At 43.6% G+C, this 15,645-nt stretch overlaps 2 protein-coding genes across 8 annotated transcripts in view; one reads left to right on the plus strand and one right to left on the minus strand.

Moving 5' to 3' along the window:
• Positions 1-9,001, minus strand: part of CRYZL1 (crystallin zeta like 1) — a 32,428-nt gene extending 23,427 nt beyond the window's left edge. Inside the window, exons 1-6 of one of the 2 annotated variants that reach the window (XM_075073559.1) lie at positions 8,932-9,001; positions 8,195-8,308; positions 7,328-7,399; positions 3,390-3,467; positions 2,608-2,680; positions 1,382-1,426 (exon numbers count right to left, since the gene is read on the minus strand). In XM_075073559.1, the coding sequence (XP_074929660.1) occupies positions 1,382-1,426; positions 2,608-2,680; positions 3,390-3,467; positions 7,328-7,393 (262 nt within the window). In that variant the 5' untranslated portion in view covers positions 7,394-7,399; positions 8,195-8,308; positions 8,932-9,001. Of the gene's footprint in view, positions 1-1,381; positions 1,427-2,607; positions 2,681-3,389; positions 3,468-7,327; positions 7,400-8,194; positions 8,309-8,681; positions 8,829-8,931 lie in introns of those variants that run through there. The other variant, XM_075073554.1, reaches the window with a different exon arrangement.
• Positions 9,002-9,446: 445 nt separating this feature from the next.
• ITSN1 (intersectin 1) overlaps positions 9,447-15,645 on the plus strand; it is a 228,987-nt gene continuing 222,788 nt past the window's right edge. For 3 of the 6 annotated variants that reach the window (XM_075073570.1, XM_075073583.1, XM_075073580.1), the window contains exon 1: positions 9,463-9,649. The gene's annotated coding sequence lies outside the window, so the exon portion shown is untranslated. Of the gene's footprint in view, positions 9,650-15,645 lie in introns of all 6 variants that reach the window. The other 3 variants (XM_075073574.1, XM_075073576.1, XM_075073577.1) reach the window with 2 other exon arrangements.

Genomic DNA, 15,645 nt, shown 5'->3' on the forward strand with positions numbered 1-15,645 from the left:
AATTTAATTTTAAATGATGCTGCTTAAACATTTTGAAAACCTTGTTTACTTTACATACAATAGTTTAGTTATATAATATAGACTTATAGAAAGAGACCTTCTAAAAAAGTTAAAATGTATTACCGGCACGCGAAACCTTAAATTAGAGTGAATAAATGAAGACTCGGCACAGAACTTCTGAAAGGTTGCCAACCTCTGTTTTAGTTTTATCAGGCAGATCTAAATTTTTTACAAACTGTACATTACTACATCATTTTTGAAAGCATAAGAATTGTTTATTATTAAAGAAGTAAATGGAAAATGTGAACATTAATTTTATTTCACTAAACTTGAAACTAATAATGAAAAAGGGCTTTCAAAATTCAGGAAATCCTGGAAAAACTTTTCAAGTGATTTAGAACTTTTTACCTGGAGATTTTTTTAAATTAGTTAATATTATTTTGGGGGGAACAACAGTGAGCACTTGGGTGAGTTTCCCTAGTGGGAAGCCATAATAAGTCACAGAGCAGGGCTCCCATCCACTTAAATTTTTTTTTTTTTTAAAAAGTCCATTTTCATTAAAAATTTAGACATGAAAGTGAAACAAACTGTGTGAATTAAAAATGAAGGCTGAGGTACTAAAACATCTTGAATCCATCTGTTATTTTTAAAAGGCCCTGGAGTTAGCAAAGCACCTAAGCATGCATGTAATTTTAAGCAAATTAGTAATTCCATTGAAGTCAATGAGACTACTCATGTGCTTAAAGTTACAAGTGTGTTCAAATGCTTTGCTCGATCAGGACCTAAATGATTTAGAATGTCAAAGTGAACAAACCTCAGTGAACTAGGATAAGCAGCAAAGATCAGATCAGTAAAAGTTTCTGTATGAATATTTTTTTTTAGCAACTTCTAGAAAAACAGCAAAAGGGACATAAAATAATGAATGATGCCACCTTGTATGTCCACACAAATAGATAAAAAACACATGTATAACACAGTATGTAATCTGTACCACCAGCACAAATTGTCAGTGTATTTATTCAAATTGATGGATTGAAAATGCACCTCTGCGGGCAGATTCTCAGATGGTGTAAATTTTCATAGCTCCACTGAAGTCAATGGCACTATGACAGTTTATACCAGCTGAGGATCAGTCCCTCTGTATCTCATTCAGACAATTTCCAGAGCAGAAAGTCTTCAAATAGTACTCAGATCAGGAAAGTTTTATTATAATGAAAGTAAAAATGTTTCAATTCTGTTGCAACTTATATGAAAAAAATAAACAGAACACACAACCAACGTCTCTATTTGTACTGATAGCATTGATTATAACCTTAAAAGCAATTTAAGAATTATTTGAAGAAACAAAGTTAGCTGATAAAGCACTCAAACTTTAACTTACCCACTACTTCATCATCTGGCTGAAAGAAGGACACTTTGCTTCCAACTTATGAAATACAACATGAAGGAGAGGGGGGGAAAAGCATGAATATAAACATTTAGAATTGAAAACAACTGTGTATTTGAGAGAATACTACAGACTAGCAGTAGCTTACAAAAACAAACATGTTCAGACTATATTTTACCTGTTAGGCAAAATTATAGGAAGGTTTCATTTTCAGAATGTAAACATTATTTAACTTAGGCTCCAAGCCCACAAAACGTGTGTAAGCACAAGAATAAGTGTTTGGAGAACCAAGGTGTTAAACAATGCATCAAAGGTGGACACATGAGTGAAATATCTTGAATTCTTGAAAATTATTTTGTTTTAAGGTTAGAATATATCTACATTATGGTGACTATATCAGCATCACCATAGCTATGCTGGCATAACCCTGTAGTGTAAATGCAGTCTACATTAACAGAAGGGGTTTTTCTGTCACTGCAGGAACACTCCTCCCCAAAATGACAGTAGCTAAGTTGATGGAAGTATTTGCCCATCGACTTAGCTGCTTCTACAGCTGAGATTAGGTCGACATAGCTATGTCAGACAAGGGTGGGTTTTTTTCCACATGCCTGACCGACATAGCTATGTTAACCAGGCCTTAGGATAGGTTTACGCTACGAAACCTATGCCAGCATAGCTATGTTGAGTAGTTCCCTAGTGCAGACACAGCCAACACAGACAGAAAATCTCCTGTTAGTGAAGGAACATCACTTCTCCAAATGACATTAGCAATGTCAGAAGCAGCCCCCTTCGGCAGACATAGCTGCATCTGCACTAGCGATGTTATCAGTATAGCATAGGTAGGTCAGTTGCAGTGCGCGTTTTCCACATCCCTGACCAATGCAGCTCTGCCGATTAAAACGTATGTTTAGACCGAGCCTTAGTCATTGCAACAAACACTTTTACAAATGTCAGTTACAACATCACAAAGATATTCGTAAATTCTACTATAAAGTTTACCCTTAAACTGATTTGCAGGTTTTACATTTCAGTCTAAGTATTTTTAATTTTTACTAGTTTGTCAAAACTAATAGTTTGTCAAAAATAACATGTAGCCAAAGTGAATATTAGCTCTGGGCACTAAGGCTGTACAATTCAGACAATTTTTAGTGGTCTTAAATGAGTGGCCATTTAATTTTTTCTCCCCCAAAGATGATCACATTGTATATTAGTTGACTCACCCTCCAACACCACTCCAGCAATTTCCCTCCCAACAGGTAGAAATTCTTTCTTCATCTTCATTTCTGATAAAAGCTAAATCACATTAATGGTTAGAACTTTCCTGCCAAGACTTAATTATTGCCTGTGCTCATAAATTAGGGGCCGTAAAGAGAGTAAAGCACTTTGTTTCTTAAAGATGAAAATCTGGTATTTGCTCGTTTAAAAATAATAATAATAAAAAAAAACTATATAAAAGTTTGTTCCCATTTAAATTAGTTAAATTTTCTAAACCTGCAGATGTATAGCCAACATACTTAACAACAGCAGAGCATGCATAGGAACAAAAAAAAATAATATTAATTTAAGCTCCTATTTGGGTCTTTAGTAAGATTTTTCACATTCAGGTTACATCATTATTGTTGTTTGTGAGCCTGATCCAACCTCCATTAACACTGTTTGTATATTGCTTTGTATATAGGACCTAATCCAGCTAACAGTCATTATAGCTGTCAGACCACCTAGAGGCATACAGAATCATCATCCAGAAGACAAGGGATGATTTTATTACTTTATACAATTCAGAACTGACAAGTTGATCTCTCTCAAAAAATTAGGGGCCAAATTACAGGTACCTTTTACACACCTTAAGCAGATCAACCACAAGAATGAACTAAAATAATATGGCCACATCCTCAGCTGGTGTAAATCAGCATAGTGCCATTACATCACCTGAGCATCTGGCCTATAGTTTTCAGATAGAAAAAGTAAATTCCCCATGTCCTTATAAAAGTTAAATATGTACCTTTATATCTGTCCAGCTCAGAGCACAGGCTTTAACCTGTATTTTCACATCATTGTCTCTTGTAACAGGAAGATTTTCCTAGGACAAATTTATAGACATTACTGTCTGTAACACAACAAGAATGTGCTAACAGGATGATCACAAGATCTTGGGAACATTTATATGCAATGAGTCCAACTTCCTGACCATAAAATAGTTCAAAAAAGTCAGGAAAAGTATGTCACACCAAAGGAAAATAGGAAACTGCAGGCCATAATGGATTTACATACTGTATATCAGATTTTAATTTTGAAAGTATTTTTGTGTTATGAAAAACATAAGAATATTAAATACCTTACTAAGCTTCACTACTGAGATAACAGGAAAAAAATGTTAAGTTTTCTTTTGCCAGATAACTTTACCAACCTGCATGCTATTTCTTTACATCTGTCGAATGTAAGCTAAAGAAAAAGCAAGCAAAATGGAACAATTTTGAAGTAGATGGGGAGAATCTTAAGACTAGAATTTTTTTTAAGACTCAAGTGTTAGGTCCAGTCCTGCCACACTTAACTATGAGAGTAGTCACATGCAAGTAGCACAACTAAAGTCAAAAGAATTATCTGCACGAGTAAGGATTACAATTTTAGGCTCCACAAAGGATAGTCACCATGTATCATAACAGGAAAAGTTCAGTTGTTTAAAAGGTCCATCCCCGCCATCACATTCCATCCCGGATGTCCTCCTTAGCACCTCAGATTTGAAGTGAAATTCTGGTCCCATTGAAGTCAACAGGAGTTTTCCAATTGACTTCATTAGGCTAGGATTTTACTATAGCAGGGATTGGCAACTTTTGGCATGCAGCCCGTCAAGGAAATCCACTAGCGGGCTAGGATGGTTTGTTTACCTGCAGCGTCCGCAGAATCAGCTGATTGCAGCTCCCACTGGCCACGGTTCGCCATGGGCGGAGGGATATGCTGGCCACCACTTTCCGTAGCCCCCACTGGCCTGGAACACCGCGGCCAGTGGGAGCTGTGATCAACTGAACCTGTGGACACTGCAGGTAAACGAACTGGTCCCGGCCCGCCAGCGGATTTCCCTGATGGGCCAAACGCCAAAGTTTGCTGATCCCTGCACTAGAGTGTTTAGCTTTTCCTTAAAATGTTCTTTGCTTTAATTTTTCCTCTGGGTTTATCAGTTAGACTGACCAACAACTTTTTTTCTGAGGAAGACTGAGCTGAACTTTCTCTGGCTCTTGCTTAGTTACTCAAGATCATCCCATAGCTCCAAGGTGCAAGGCTTTTTGCTAATCTGGGGGAGGAAGATGTCAGCTCAACAACCAAACTGGGTTCTCCCTCTTTGATGTGCAGAGAACTACTGCTAAGCCACAAGACTGTTTGTTAGGATATAGATATTCAAGCCTATCTGTAAAGGCCTATACTTCAAGAATTTAGGTGTATTTTTATTACTAAGCTAGTTATAGAGGTATAAAAGAGATAATTAAAATTACTGTCTGTCTGTGTAAGGGCCTTCTCTTACTGTGACAGTCTGAGGCCTGGTTCTTAGGCTAAGGCCTTTGGCTAAGCAGCAAAGGCCAGCCATAAACTGGGAAGTATATCATCACAGCCTCACATTCCAAACTAGTCACATTGAAATAAGGTGCTATTGGGCTGTTAGAAATATCAGAACAGGACTGTATTTCTATCACCTCCAAAGAAAGGGGAGAGCCTAGAAGATGTAAAAGGAAACTTAGTTTGATAGCATCCTGTCTGGCAAGAACTCACTTATCAATAGCTGGGATGTGAAATCCTCATTTCTGTATTGTTTTATCACTGTAGTTTTCACTTCCCTATTGTTTGTTTGTATAATTTTTGTTTGGTTTTGTGATTGTTTTTGTCTGCTGTATAACTAATTTTGTTGGGTGTAAACCAATTAAGGTGGTGGGATATAACTGGTTAAATAACCATGTTACAGTATGTTAGGATTGGTTAGTTAAATTTTAGTAAGATGATTGGTTAAGGTATAGCTAAGCAGAACTCAAGTTTTACTATATAGTATGCAGTCAATCAGGAAGTAAGGGGGGAATGGGAACAAGGACTGGGGATGGGGGAACTGGGACCATGTTTTGCTAAGGAGGGGAATGGGAACAGGAACAGGGACACAGGCAAGGCTCTGTGGTGTCAGAGCTGGGAAGGGGGACACTAAGGAAGGAAACTGGAATCATGCTTGCTGGAAGTTCACCCCAATAAACATCGAATTGTTTGCACCTTTGGATTTCGGGTATTGTTGCTCTCTGTTCATGCGAGAAGGACCAGGAAAGTGAGAGGGTGAAGGAATAAGCCCGCTAACACTGTTCAAAAAAGATAATCTAACTCAATTAAACAATCATAATGTTTTCTGAAGCCAAAGGGTTTCCAAATAAAGCAAATTTGTGTTTAAAAATATACTAAACTTAGCCTGTAAACTTTTGGGGCAAGGACTGTCCTTCAGTTAGGTGTGCCTATCCCAATGGGGCCCTTATTTCTAACTGGGGCCTCTAGTCACTACCACAATACAAAAAATGTAGTGTTTATAGAGATTTAGAAAACAAAGCACTCTCTCATAAGAACAAGAAACAGATGAGGTGGTATGTGCCTCTGTGGGGAGGCTGATCATGGCGCTCTTCCTCATTTGTTACTAGAGACAAGATCATGGGGTGAAGGCCAATGGTGGCCTGTTATCCCCATAAAGGTACCTCCACTTTCATCCATGCTACCTCTCTTGAGGCTCCTGACTAGTGGTGAATTAAGGTTTCCTGGGGCCTTGGGCCACAGCAACTGGCGGGCCCCTCCTCACCCATTCTGACCCTTCCGCCTATGGTCCCGGCCATGGCCTCACCCCTTTCTGTCCATTCCCTGGGCATTGCCCCGTTCCACCCTGACCAGCCCCATTCTGCCCCCTCTCCCCCCACGTCCTCCCAATGTGTTTGCTCCTTTCTCCCCCGTCCTCCCCACTGTGTCCTCAAGCCCAGAGCAGCTCTGTCCCTGGAGCCACAGTAGGAAGTGAGAGCTCCCCCAGCCCTGAGGCCATTGCAGGTAGCGACAGCTCCTCCAGTCCTAGGTCACAGGAGGGGGTCTGGGTGCTGGGGCTTCCCCTGCCACGCCCCACGCTTCTGCAGGGGATCAGGGTCGGGGCACTGGGGCTTCTCCCACCACACATGCCGTGCACTTCTTCCAGAGAGTGGGGTTGGGACTGGGGGATTCCCCTGCCGCCCTACAGCTTCTGCTGGGGACTGAGTCAGGAGGTGCTGCCCACCTTGCACTGCTGTTGGGGAGTGAGGTCAAGGCATGGGGGCTCCAGGCTTCCACCACTCGGTGGCAAATTTTTTCTAGGACCCCAGGCACAGGCCCCATCAGCCCAGTGGCTAATCCACCACTGTGCTTGATATCCCTCTATGCTCCCCCAAGATATCCTCACTAGTTGGTGGTCTGTTTAGATGGAGACTGGCTTTCCTTTCCCACAGAAGTTTTACTTTTTAAAATGATTATTTAATTGTAATAGTGTTTAAAGACCCCAGTCAGTGCCAGGACTCCACTGTAGTAGGTGTTGTACAAACATATACAGAGATAGCCCACACTCTGAAGAGCTTAAAATCTAAAAGTGCAAGCAGACAAATAACGTAGAAGCAAAATAGTATACATGTTGTTAGTTGCTTTTTTAATTTTTATTTACACTACAACCATCCCTCCGTCCAGGTGCCTCAGCTAATATGGTTCGCCACTACTAACCCAATGCAGTAGATTGACGATTCTTACCTAAGGTAAACAGTTTCATTTTGACACTTGGATAGTTTTACATTCAGATATAAAAACATAGCTGTGAGAAAGTAAAACAGATGAAAGACGCTTAATAATTGATCCACATAGGAACATATTCCCTTCTCTCAACACATGATTAACAATTCTTCTGTAATCTGAACTCACCCTTTCCTGGAAGACACATGTAATTTCCTCTCCAGCTGAATTCTGCTGACAATACAGAACCTTCATAGTGACCTGAAATATTATACAGAGGAATCTAAAATAACCAAATTGTAATATATGTAGCACTTATAAATTGATTTAGCAGCAAACACTTTAAGCATCTTTGTGCATCTAGAGCAAAAGTTTAAGATACACAGGAGGATTAGAAAATAACCCTGCTCCCAATGAAGTTAATGGTAAATTTGCTGCTGAATTCAATGACTGCAGGATCAGTTTTTAACTCAGACAAATACAATGTACAGAACAACAGTACTAGTGCAAGTTATGAAAACATCAGGCTTGCCGATACTAGAAATACGGGTTGAAGTGAGGTCAGTGTGTGTTAACTGATCTAACCACAACCTTTTTCATAGTGTGGATGCACGGCAATGCCTTTTACTTTGACTGAACAGGTGAAAGTTTTCTCATTCTCTTGGTGAAATGTGTTGTCCTGAGTGGAAAGGAGAAGAGAAACATAGGAAAAAGATTTGTTTCTCTCTCGCAAAGACTGGATCCTACATGTCAGAGGGAAAGACCTTCTCATGTTTGGGAGAATTATTTATGATAAGCACATTTTTTTCAGACTATACACAATTGCCTCAATTCCACAATTCATTGCAAACAGGAATTCTGCTGTGCTTGTGCAGCATCCCAATGAAATCACACACACATCTTCATGCAAGTAAAAAAAAGCATTGAACTCAATGGGACTCCTCATCTGTACAGTTATTTAAGTGTACTAGTATTCCCAAGATGAGGCCCTTAATCAGTTCAATGACTTAATGATAAATACTGTCAAATCATATCAGTTTCAGAGTGTTAGGTTACCTTTATTATTAACACTGGATTTTCAGTGGCGTTGTGTTTCCTAGTTTAAGGGACACAGCTCGTCCAGTGTCGCAGCTCTGATGGCACTTAGTGTCTTTCTTAAAGCCCCAGCATCTCGAATCATGGGATTATAGCAGAATCTCAGACTCTATTTTTTTAAAGGTACATTTCCCACTGCTCGCAGCCTCAAGGAAAGCCTGAAAACAGGGAATCTGATGACCCAGAACCCCCCCTGGTGTTTGTTGCCATCTAGAACTGGGGGGTGGGGGAGCGGGTCCGAGTCATTATTTTTGAACGTGGTGGGGCAATGTCGGCTCTCAACAAAACAGCGAAGGGAGCGAGAACTGGGGAGGGAAGTTCGGGGACGGGCTGGCGCCGCGGGGGGTCTGTTAACGGTGCTGCGGGGCTGGCGCCGCGGGGGGAGGTTGATTGGGGGGTTGATGGTGCTGCGGAGCTGGCGCCGCGGGGGGCGGGGGGGGGCACTGACCGGACCGGATCTCGCTCCCTGCCTGGGGCAGCGACCCCCGGGACCGAGGCAGACCCCAGTTGCCATAGCAAATCGTGAGTGACTTCCACCGCTCTCACCTCCGCAGACGCCTCGCCAGCTCCTGCAAGGCCCACGGCACGAACCCCACCCTCTCCGCCAGCTTCCGCCGGCACTTAGAGACTAGTCAGCAGGAGAGACTCGCGATTGGTCACTCTAGATGAACGAGGCGGGGCCACACCGCGAGCCGTACCCAAAGCACCAAGGCAGGATCCGCGAGACCACTATTCCCAGCAGGACTTGCGGCTCCGCTCGGACTACAACTCCCAGCATGCAACGCGGGCCAGCCTCAGTTGTCGGCTTGCTGCTTGAAGGTGCTGGCACCGCAGCGCGGAGACGTGTCTGCGAATTAAAGCCCAGGGCCGCCTCTTAGGGTTCCATTCATGTAAACTGACACGGCCCTGCCCACTCTTGGCCCCACCTCCTCTCCCCTGGGCGCGCGTCTGATTGGTCCCTTAATTTACCCACTAAACAAAAACAGGGATCCCTGCTAGTCCTGTTAGTAGGGGGGAGGTGATACAAGCTTGTGCCCTGTACACACTAACCTGATAGTGCGGGGAGGGAGAGCATGATTGGTTGCTCTGCGCTATACGCTACAGGTAGCCTTTGGTGTCAATCTTTGCATTACGATTGGTCAGTATTTGCATCAATCTTCTGAGAGGGGCGGGTTGTAGCTAGGGTGCGCCGAGGATGGGAGGCAACGGGAGTAGGTTGGTTGCGCGGTAGTACGGTGGCTGTGAGGGCGAGAGTGACACGCTCCCGCCCCCCTCCCCCCCGCCCGAGAGGGTGGCTCAGGAGGCAGCGGGAGGGGATGGTGTGTATCGCGGAGGCGGTGGCCGCTCCGGCTCCTCCACCGCCCCGCGCCTTTGCCGTGGATCTGCCCAGGGCCCCCCGGCCCGCACAGATATGAGGTGAGGGGCGGCGCGGCGCGGCGCGGCCGGGGCCCGACGAAGGGTCACCCTGGCAAGGAGCGAACGAGCGGGGCACACGGGGGGGACACGGCTCCCGCCGCCTGAGCCCAGAGCCCCGCCGGCCAGCCCGGCTTCTGCCTCCCCCCGCCCGGCTCTGCCTGTCCGAGCGTCCCTGCCCGGCGCCTTCTGCTGCCCCCTCCCTGCCCCGCTCCATCCCCCGCCCCCCTGCGCTCCCTGCCCGGTCCCGTCTCCCCCGCTCTGCCTGGGCCCCTCGGCTCCTCCGTCCTCCATCGGAGCTGCCCTGCCGCCCTGGCCCCCAGGAGCAGCCCGGCGCGGTCGGCGGGGCTGAGAACCGGAGCGGGGCCGGCCCCGGGAGCGAGCGTGTCGGGAAGCGGCCGGGTCCGTGTGTGGCTCCGGGATGGGGTGTGCGCGGGGGGACGCTCCGGGGCAGGGCTTGGCCGCTGCCTCTAGGTTGTGCCGGTGACACACACACCTGGCTCCCCGGCGAGGGTGAGCGGGGAGACCCTGGGTGAGCTCGGCTCATGCTGCGGGCGCGGGGGGCCCTGCAGCCGCCGCCGCCGCCGGGGCAGGCGTTCCTGTGCGGGGCTGGTATGAATGGGTCTGTCTGGCGCAGAGAGAGACAACGTTGCGGTGGGTACTGCGGCGCCTGGGGTAATTTGTCAGGTCTGTTAAAATATCTTAAAATAATTCTTAAAAGCTTGTTTTTATTCGTTTATTTGGAGTTGCGTTTTTGTGGGGAAAGCGAGCAGATGCAATGGAGGGCATTGGGAGACATCTCCCTGGTATCTGATATAGCCTGCTTGTTTCTGGTCTTATGGGCATAAATTAAAGCCATCGCCCCTAGAAATTCGTATGCATGTCTGTCTGTCTAATATCTAGGAATCTCCATACACGACATAAAGGGAGGATACTATTGCAGCCTGCAGGCAGTGTAGTGCCCTGTAATGCCTTAGTACTGACTATTGGATTTTGGATCTCCGTTTCTTTCCTTTCTCTTGTCTCTCGTCTCCCCGCCGCCTTCCCCCCTGCCCCCTCGACGCACACAGTTCGATGGTGTTAAGTGAAGGAGGAATGCCATCCCTTGTAGCTTGAAAAGGGCACACAACCAATCGAACAAGGGGATGTTTTCAGAGGCTCAGGAAAAAGAAACTTACTAGTGCATGGTCGTTTTCCTGTTCCTTCACGTCTATTTGTCTTGGATTAGGAGACAACTTTATAGATAACATTTCCTGTGGACGTCTTTTGTTCTGTATCAGCTGCTCCTTTTATTGAAAGGAATGCTGTTGCTACTTACGAAACAGATTAGCTTCTATTAACTTCTTCAGTCAATAGACGATGGATATTATGGTCAGAAACATGTTAGTAGATTACTAACATGGAGTATTGTTTAGTAAATGCTGTTTAGTAATAGCACCGGTAGTATTCTAGAAGTAGCAGTGAAGTATTCATTAAAGCAGTTGTTAGGTATTTCTCTTGTTTTTTCTCTTATCCTTTCTCTCTTGCCAGTTCTTTGAGTACTATTTGTAAGGGATGAATGTTTCAAATTGTATTTGAAATATTTTAAATATTTAAAGGGCAACATCTGCATAGTTTTACGTAAACTGTTGAAGTGTGCCTACCAATGTTGTAGTTCTGCCTTAGATGTGGGGAAAAATACAAATATTTAATATTCTTGGAAGCTCTGTCTAATAAATAAGGAACAAAAGTGGTTTGCTAGTGTGGGAAATATGTTTTGCTCTTGTTTTCACATCAACAACTTCAGCTTATTTTTTGCTTACAAGTGTTTTTTATAGATCAGCAGTAGTCACAGACTAGTGAAGCAACTGTTAAATTATTTTTTTCCAGTTTCAAAGCAAACAGCCCCCTCAATTTCAAGGTCTTGTTGGGGAGATGGGATCATAGGAGAAGGGAATAGCATGAACCTAGGGTCACCTTGCACACAGATCAATATTTTCTGCTGGGTATTATGCCCAGGCTTTTTGAGTTAGGCAAGCAGCACTTTCCAATATTGCCTCAGAAATCAAACTTAATTCTTTCAGTTCCTCTGTTCCCTTGACAGTATCCTAATACTTTAATTCAAGATAAGATCTCTTTTAATGTTACGTTTTCTTGAGAATTCTCTTAGTAATTATTCTAAAGAACATGGTCTTAAGGCTTAGGAACACAAAAGTTACCATTTCAGAAATGGTTTGTAGTAAGTATCCTGTCTCTTGCCATATTGGATCCTTTAGGCAAAGACTGTATCTGCACTAGTGAATTTACAGTGGCACAGCTGTATCGATGCAGCTGCAATACTGTAAAATCACTTTTGTAGCCACTTTATGCTGACAGGAGAGAGCTCTTTCCTCAACACCATAAAACCACGAAAGGAGCGGCAGTAGCTATGTCAAGAGAAGCTCTCCCACCAATATAGCGCTGTGCACATGAGTGCTTATGCTGGCAAAATTATGTGTAGCAGGGTGTGTTTTTTCACATCCCTGAGTGACATAAGTTTTGCCCAAGTGGCAGTGCAGACATGGCCTAAATCAGGCCTGCACAACTTGTAAAGCAGCGAGGGCCATATTACTCCAAAGAAAACAGCTGAGGGCCAAAACCCCCTGGCCAGGCCAAAACACACACGCACATCTCCTGCCCCAGCGCCACCTGGCCCTGTGGAAACAACCCCCCCGCCTCTCCCGAAGTATAAAGTCTCGCCACCACTGCCCGCTCAGCTTGTCATCCTCCCATGAAGTAAGGGGAGGGGAAAAGAGGGACAGTTTGAAGGGATTTTCTGGGGCTATGAACTAAGGGGAGGGGAAAAGGGGGCAGTGTGAAGGGATTGGATGTGACTGTCCAACGCACAAACACAGGGGCCGCAGGGAGCCTGGGCAGGGTGTGGGGCAGTGTGATAGGGGACGGGGAAGGTCCCTGGACCAGGGAAAGGGGCAGCAGTTGGGCAGGGCAGGTGCAGCACACACATACGTCTCCCCTGGGGGATTTCCTGGCTGCCCACAGGCAGTTCAACGTCCTCCTCCCCCCATCACTACAGAGGTCACCCTGGGACCAACCAGCGCAGTAGCTGCCCTGCCCCCAACTAAAGGAAGGGGCTTGGCCCAGTCCCCCGCCTTGAGGTGCAGCTTGAGCCCAGGCTGGGTGCTCCTCCACTTGCTCGGCAGTTACTGGCTCTGCCTCGTGCCCAGTGCTTCCCGCCTCAGTAGGCCCCAGAAGTGATGCACCCGCTGTATGCTAGGTGGGGGCAGCGGGAGATGGAGACACATGCGGTTCTGGCTGTTAGGGCGGTTGGAGTGTGGTGTGCACACATGGGACTGTGAGGCGGGGACCCCCTCTGGCAGGAGGTGAACCCAGCAGCCCCACCCCGCCGCTTGCCCACGGGCCACACAGTGAGCCTACGCGAGCCGCATATTGTGCAGGCCTGGCCTAAATAAATGACATTTCCTCTCTTCTGTCTTAATGTCCCTAATTATGCAATTAGTTTACTGTTGGGTTCAGGAAGAAATCCTCATTTGAGGATTAGTTTATATCCTAAATGATTATGTTTAATAGCTCTTGTGGCTGGAGTTATATCTTTTCTAGTAGAATTGCAGATTCTAACTTACTCAGTTTCTGCAGAATATTCTCTGGAGAAGTAAGGATGTACACAAGTTTCATTTGCATAATTAAAAAGACCAGCCCTAAAATCAGTTACAATGCCAGCAACACCACATAGGAATTTAGAGAAGATCATCATAGGGAGTTACTTCAGCTATGAGTATAGAGTTCACACAGCAGTCTGTTGTTAAAGAACGTACATTGCTTAAAAGTTATATGGAGATGTTCATTTAACAGAACAAATTGTGAACAGATAAAGACTTGTTCATTAGGTTTATTGGGTTCCATCATGTAGAGAGAGGTGGTCAGCATGACAGGGATTGACCTGGATTTGCAAAACTTGTGCTCCCCAGACATGAAGCCTATTGTGATTTGAAATATTACTTCATTATATGTTGCTGTTGAAATGGTAAACTGCCAGAGAATTTGAGTATTTGATTATTGTACTGAAAAAAGCTGCTGAATTTTTAAAAGGTTTTATATGGTACCTTTTTTTCCTCTACAACGTGAAAGTGGCTGGCAACAATAGTGACTAGAAATCCAGTGTTATAAGATTTGATAATACAGTACTTTATTACTTTCTGTCTTGCAGTATCCAGTACCAAAAAACAATGCTTCAAAATAGCACGTGATACTTTTAAAATACAAATTTAAGACTGTGGCAAGCCTAAGCTAAACTTTTTTTGTTGGATGGCAAGTCTGTGTAGAGATATCAAGTGGCTTCTGAGTCACCAATCACAAATGTTAATCTATAATATTTAATTTGATGACTCACCTTCTTGCACAATAAGTATTGTATGATGCACACGATTCCTGATTCTATGCTTAGACATGTAAGCCCCATCCAGTTCAGTGGAGGTGTTCCTACATGTAAAGTCATGTGCATAAATGTTTGCAGGATCAGGCCACAGATAATGTTTCTGTGTAGGAATTCATGTTTAGGAAAGTGTGTGTGTACTGTAGTGGCAGGGTGCATTGTTTGTTGATTTATAAAGGTTTTTATCTTCTGGTAGTGAAACTTTTATTAGCATTTGTATGTGCAGCCAAAAGTGTTTATACTAGCCTCTTATTCAACATAAAATTGCCCATTATATGGAAGAAAAAATGGCTGGAAATTAAAATTCTGTATATGTAGAGGGGTGAGGGAGAAGGTTCCATGTCTTTCCCTAGAGGAAAGATTTTTATTACTAATGAGTTTTATGCTCTCCCACTGTTTCATCATGGGGGGACAAGTTCTCTTTTTGAGGTCTGTACAGCAGATTTTGACTTGAATAGTCTAATCTCCTTACGTGCCTGGAATATCAGAATTGAGATTCTCTGTAGATCTGAGGGGAGAAATTTTCCCATTGGTACTTGCTGTCTGAAAGCTTGTTCAGAAGTCTTTGTGTACTTCTGTCATTATGGGGAAGCTCCATGTTAGAGTAAAAATTTTATTCATGTTTAATGTAGGATTCAGAAATTACTAGTGGCCTTTAATGCAACTGCGTCTGACATTTCATTTTTTTTCAAAAGTGATGTGGTATTGTTATGCAAGTAGCAGAGCTAGCTTTCCTGATACGCCATTAAAGCATAGGGCTAGGAATCAGGTTTTATTTAAAATTTTGTCATAGGCTCCTTGTGTGATCTTGGAAATGTTGCTTAACTTTACTATGCTACTGTTTTCCCAATCTGTAAAATGGGGATAATGCTTCCCTATCCCAGTGGGATGTTTTGAGAATTAACTAATGTTAATGAGACACTCAATATAGTGGTACACATCACAGACGTGCCAGTGAATCGATGATAAAAAAATCTTTAAGTAGCTACTCCTGATGGGCAAACGCATGGTGATTAGCAGTAAAACTGTAGGAAAAACTCAGTGAAATGGTGCATTCTCAAGTTGGTTTTCTATTATAAAATGTCATAAGTACATTTACTTATGGAAGTAACATGTCTCTTTATTCAATATACTGTCTCTGGGATGGGTTGACTTAATTAGTGCTAGTGTCTTTACTGAATTCTTTTTCATTACCCTGGAAATCTTGCTTGCCGCTAACTTTCTGTAAGTGTACTAAGCTTGCATTAAAATACCTTTGTACATTTGTAATTTTAATTGACTGTCTTGGTAATTCACTATTTGAAACTTATGTCAGTGCAGGTACTTCAGAATGATTCTTGTGTTTAAGGTGTGTTCTGTCGTAGCTCTGTGCATTAATATTCTAGATAAACATATTATCTTCAGTTTAATAGTTTCTCAGTGAAGTTAATCTTTAGTTTTGGTCTCCTCTTTGGCCAGGTCTACACTGCGACTTTAAATCGGTTTAATGGCCGATATACCGATTTAACGCTGTATCTGTTCACATGACGTCGTCATTAATATCGATTTTACCGCCTCCTTAAATCGATTT

Source organism: Chelonoidis abingdonii, chromosome 1 (assembly GCF_003597395.2).
Source record: "Chelonoidis abingdonii isolate Lonesome George chromosome 1, CheloAbing_2.0, whole genome shotgun sequence".
NCBI classification, from domain to species: Eukaryota; Metazoa; Chordata; order Testudines; family Testudinidae; genus Chelonoidis; species Chelonoidis abingdonii.